The 6,002-nt window shown below is 22.2% G+C and overlaps 1 protein-coding gene across 8 annotated transcripts in view; it reads right to left on the bottom strand.

The window, feature by feature from the left end:
- Window positions 1–2,903: 2,903 nt before the first annotated feature.
- The window catches only part of LOC105359771 (myelin regulatory factor), a 35,943-nt gene continuing 32,844 nt past the window's right edge, over window positions 2,904–6,002 (bottom strand). For 7 of the 8 annotated variants that reach the window (XM_011496452.1, XM_011496457.1, XM_011496454.1 and 4 more), the window contains exons 14-18: window positions 5,791–5,866; window positions 5,476–5,588; window positions 4,732–4,988; window positions 3,879–4,104; window positions 2,904–3,410 (exon numbers count right to left, since the gene is read on the bottom strand). In XM_011496452.1, coding sequence (XP_011494754.1) covers window positions 3,336–3,410; window positions 3,879–4,104; window positions 4,732–4,988; window positions 5,476–5,588; window positions 5,791–5,866 — 747 coding nt within the window. In that variant the 3' untranslated portion in view covers window positions 2,904–3,335. The remainder of the gene's footprint in view (window positions 3,411–3,878; window positions 4,105–4,731; window positions 4,989–5,475; window positions 5,589–5,790; window positions 5,867–6,002) is intronic. The other variant, XM_011496453.1, reaches the window with a different exon arrangement.

Here is a 6,002-nt window from a genome sequence, read left to right as displayed (position 1 = left end):
AAAATGGTAAAAATGTCAAGAAAAAAAATATATATAAACTTTATGCAGATAATAATTTCTATAAGAATCATCATATTTGTTACAAACATGTTATTTTTAATTTATAAATAGAGATTAAATTGATGTGATGCATATTGCCTGTTATATATGTACTCACTCGTCTGTGATTTACTCTAATGAAAATTTTTATGGAAAGAATGATTTCATTAAAAAATGATTGTTGTACATGTTTTGGTAATAAATATAAGAAACTTTTTACTTGTGACCAGGAAAAAAGATTACAATGTTAATCTTTCTGTGCTATTTATTAACATTACGATAACAAATACAATATTGTAAATATATAAATGTAGTTCAAAAATATGAATATACGATATGAAAATTGTACAAATATATAATTACTGCAATTTCTTTAATACTGTATAATAAAAGTATGCTTATATACGAAAAATTTTCTTAAAGCCAATAAGCTACGTACCCACTATAATTTCTAAGCAAATTGCTCTATTTGTATTAATAAATTTATTTATTTACTGTATAAAGTTAAGATTTTATTGTATATTGCTTAATAATAAAATATTCGAGAATGTTAAAAACATCAAATATTTACTTGAGTTTTACAATAGTTTTTTTTTAAATAAACATAGTCATTAATTCACTTATACATAAATAAAGTTATATAAAAATGTTATTATTTTTACATACAATTTATTTATACTTCTTTTATTACTACTGATGTTTTTGAAACTTTTATACGTTTCTATGTAAATGAGGTTAATAAAAATTAATTGTGGCATAAACTATATTAAGTTCATTTAAAAAGAAAATTTTAATTATACATAAATGTAATAATTTTTTATTTTTAATATAAAAAATAAACAAAAATAAATATATAATTATATTCAACATTTAATATGTAATAAGAATAATACAATATATATTTGTTATTTGTTTGGTATTTGTTTCAGAGTTTATGTTCAAATATTCAAAGGCGTAAGATAAATTTTTTACCATAAACCTATTATACAATACGTATAGTTAATCGAAGATGGTTCATATAATTAAGAATATAAGTAATTTTCATAGAATAAAAATTTTATTATTTATAGTTCTATAGAAAATATTCCTAAATTGTATATATTTATCAATATTATTTTATCAGTATTAATTTAATTTAAAAACTTATCTAAATATTATTTAAAAATTATATTACGTTGTATAAATATATTAATACAATTCCTTTATTGATTAATATACATATTGTTAAATTAAAAATTTTTTTTAATATTATACTTAGATAAAATAAAAGTTACTGCAAAAATTAAACGTTAGAAAAGCATTGTCATCACTTATTAACGACTATTTTACAATCGAGAGTCTATCGTTTCTTGATATTTAAAATTATATTACAATAGTTTATTTCCTTTTAATTTCAATATGTACCTCCTTATATTGTAATTAATACATTTAATTTTATTAATGTATATAAAGATTCTTTATTTAATGAAAAGATTAAATTGTTTATAGCGTATATTTTAAAATAGATACTTTATAAATATAAAAAAAAAAATAAATAACGTCAATTTCTTTATAAAGTAAATATATAAAGTTTTATCTGGAATAGCAAAAAGAGAAAATAAATAACAGTTAAAAGGATATTATTGTTAATAATTTGTGTTAATAATTTGTGTTAATAATTATTATTTTTAATGTATATTTTATATCGGCATAGTATATTAAAACATCTAAATATATTTCTTTGTTGATGTTAATTATTTTTATAATGATAAACTACTGCTAAGTTTATAAATATGAGGATGACATATTTTAATGACATACACTATTATCTTTTGATTTTTATATTAAACAATATTGTGAAAACAAATAAACATAAAAGATGAATTATAATTTTTAATGTATGTTTTTAATGTCAGGTGCAAACTTAAAATAAAAACTCATGTTCACGCTAGATTGAAATGTTATATTTACATTTACTTAAAACATAATTTTGAACATCATTATTCACTTACTTTGAATACTATGTAGTTATTACTGTACGATTTCATAACTACAGTACACATATATAAATTAATATTCAACTCACGCAAAATGTGTCATTAATCTAAGTGTAGTATATTTGTGCATCAATAAATATTTTATATTAAACTATTTACAAAAAGAAATATAGATGTTTTGCATAAAAGTTGTTGAACTACATAATAAAAATGTTTCTACACGCCTTACAAATTAGTATTCTATAAATGTATGAGTTATCAGAATTAATAAAAAAAAAAAAACACAATTTATTTTAAATTCGAGCATTCAATAATTCACTTAATTTAGAATTTCTATAAACTATACAACTAACATAACAAGTGATTTCAATGTTTTATAATAGAATAATTTTTTATGTTTAGAGATTTAAGGATTCCAATATTTCAATTCAATATTTTGAAATATTACTTATTTCACTTCCATTATAAAAAGAATATGCAAATATAATAATTTTTAATAAGACAAATATAAAATTAATTGTTTTATATGAAATTTATTTTGTGTTATTGAATAAGAAATGAGTAAAAAAAATAATAAGATGATAACGATTTGCAGATTCTTGATTATTCTGATAACTCTCGTACATGAGAACATTACGGTATCTATTCTTTAAAAGTTAAGAGAAATAACATATAATTCAATATGTTCAACAATATTACAATCAATAATTTAATAGCAAAAAACCCCCCCAAAAAAAAAAAAAAAAAAAAAAAAAAAAAAACAGACTGCAATGACGTAAGACTCGCAAAATATAAAAATTTTATTTTTATAAATACTTGCAGTAGAAATAATTAAATTTTTTTTTTTAAGTATTATTAACATTTGAATGTTTAATATGTTGACAAAATTCGAGTCCTCGTTTAAAAAGTTGTATATTATACTATAATATACGTTGGAGTTCGCACTAATAATATTAAGTTGTGCATATACAAAATGTATTTGTTACATATTATCTGTTCGGAGTTACAATGGAAAATTATACTTTTCGTTTCTCTTAGAATATGCATATACCAGTTAACGTTGTCGAAATACTGGATAAGGTGATATGACAATAATTTTCCCCTTAATAGCATCGTTGCAGGGTAATAAGAGGTGAGATCTTTCATTTTCTCGCTCTCGCTTACTTCTTTTCATTATTATAATTTTTAATATAAACAATTATATGACAAATAAAGTTTAATCAAGATATTTAAAACGACTGATGAGAAAATGTCGTGACTTTGTATAAAACTTGGAAAAAGCAATCATTTCGCAGATCATATTTGTTTTTTCAATACTTTTCATTCATCACAGTCCCGATAAAAATGTAGCACAAATTCTATAAACTCACCGTCTTGCTTTTCCTTGCAAATGTTCTATAACAAAAAAGAAAAAAATCAGTAATTAAAATTTTTATTGCACTAATTATTATTATTTTTTTTTAATCATTTTTACTTGAAATCAAAAGGCTATAGAATTATATCAATTTCAAAATTTCTTTATATCAACATTTATATTATTAATTAAACTAGAAAAATATTCATTAGACTAGAAAGAAATTTTTTTGTTCACTTATTTATTTTATTTATAATTATAATTAAAGCATTTAATTTTAATAAGCGCAAAAAAAATTCCATTGAAACTATCGCAAACAAATGACTTGATTACAATAAAAACAACATAATTTTTAAAGGCAAATAATTATTTTATACCATTTTGTTATTATTTTTTTACAACCATTTTTATTATTTTTACTAAGATTTGTTACCATTTATCACGTCAGATAATCTAAAAGAATGAGCAAATGGAAGGAATATTATTCTTTTCACTCAATCGAAGCTTACATCTTGCGGCTGGACAGTTGGCACGCGAAATCTCAGCGTTTTGCGCATATAATGTGCAACATCCAAGTAAAACGATTGATCCCCCGGTTGATTGGTATTCTCGTTGAATTGCATTGGACGTTCCGCATTATTCGCGTAGCCCCAGCTGCAACTCGTACTTTCGTCTAGTCCTGAATTGGAAAGCGGCGCACATTGTTGCACAACTTGCCAGTACCAAGGCATTCCGCTGCAGACATTTTATGAATACTATGAGATACCGAGCGTCAAAAGATTTTATTTTATAATAAATTCATACGATTCTCCCGTATTTCTACACGTGATAATTATACAGAAATCCTAGGGAAGATAATAAATGTTATCGTATATCATAATTTTTACACTGTTAAATTCTTTAGATGCTATAAAACAATTATTAATAGTAATAATATTGTATTAAATAATATTAATCTTGTCTTCGAATATACATGAGTATGTTGGTTTATATTTAATAAAAAAATAACATCAATCAGAATGACAGGATTTCTCTTTTGTTATTGTTGCATTAATTCTTTTTTAATTCTCGTATTTTTTTGAAAATTTTTGGATAAATGTTACTTTTATTATTTCCAAGAAGACAATTAAAGTTATAATATTTTATCATATTGTAATTAATTAATGTGTGCTATATTGAGTAGTAAATAAGGAGAAGCAGTGTCATGTATTGAGAAGTTGATGTGTATTTTTGACGTTTGAAGTACATTTAATAAAAATAATAACATCCTAGAGTTTATTTCTTTTTCAAACTATCTTTAATTTCTGAATTTTTAACGTTACTCATTTATTACGAAGTTTTCATGTACTTTTTAGTACTTACATAAAGCGAAGTGTGAGGTGTGAATCGGACATGTATTTTGACAAAGGCACAATGCAACTAAAATTATTTGGCGCATTTGGTGCTGAAGCAGAGCAGTATTTTTGATCTAAAGAAGTATTAAAGGTTTTAGCAATGATGTGTAACTGTAGTTTAGGTTCTGGAGGTAAAGAACCAGCTGCATTGCTTGCCACTTCTCCCCAATCATTACCACTTCCTGTGCTCCGCCTGTTCCGTTTGTGCAGATATTTGTAATTATTCTGTTAAAAGATAAAATATTTCTCCTATTTCAAACTCCTTAGTTTTAGTATATTGAACGAATGAAACTATTTTCAAATGTAATTTTAATTTTAATTTGATGTTTTAAATGTAATAACTTTCTATAATTATTGACAAGGTACATTAACATGATACATTTATTTAAATTTAATTCAATACTTTATTACAAGCAACATATTTATAGTTTATTAAGACACATTAAAAATGATTTTGAAGTCTATAAATCAATAATTAATTTTTAAGAATATTATTTTAAAACTTTATATATACATATACACTTTTACAAATATACACTGCTTATTTTTTATGTTAATTAAGATAAACAAAATTTGTAAAAAGTTTAAGATTATATGTTTTTAGAAATTATAAAATTATAATCATTTAGTAAATATACATTTGAAGTAAGTAAATCTATGATTAATTATAAAGATTGTCACATAGTTGTGACAAATGTTTTATTATATTTACTTCTTTTACAAGGGTTTGAGTGCTAGGATCAGAGGAGCTAATGCCATTTTGAAGTCCTTTACTCGATTTTCGTTTTTCTTCGTGTATACTTAATGGATGCTCTAAATGATCTGCTAAAATATTATTAAAAAATATATTAATTTTAATTTTTTATTGTTGTTATTGTTGTTATTGTTATTATTATTATTATTCTTATTATTATTATTATTCTTATTATTATTATTATTATTATTATAATTATGATTATTATTATTATTAATATTATCGTAAGCATTACTATTATCATTTTTATATAAGTACGTATTATTTATTTACACATTGATTTCTTTTCTGAAAGATGATCGTGTTGAGGATTTTCCAATTGATGAATCTCAGTAGTACAACAGAATACCTATAAATAAAAGCTAACGTAAATATTATTTAAAGATTTGTTTGATTGATTCATATCCTTGTATTTAAAAACACCTATTTAAAAGGATATTACAAAATAATATGTTTACAGCAAATTAAATAAGAATTGATAATTG

Source organism: Ceratosolen solmsi, unplaced genomic scaffold (genome assembly GCF_000503995.2).
Source record: "Ceratosolen solmsi marchali unplaced genomic scaffold, CerSol_1.0 scaffold29, whole genome shotgun sequence".
NCBI lineage: Eukaryota > Metazoa > Arthropoda > Insecta > Hymenoptera > Agaonidae > Ceratosolen > Ceratosolen solmsi.
The sequence above is the reverse complement of the archived record's forward strand: the minus strand, read 5'-3'. Positions and strand labels throughout refer to the sequence as shown.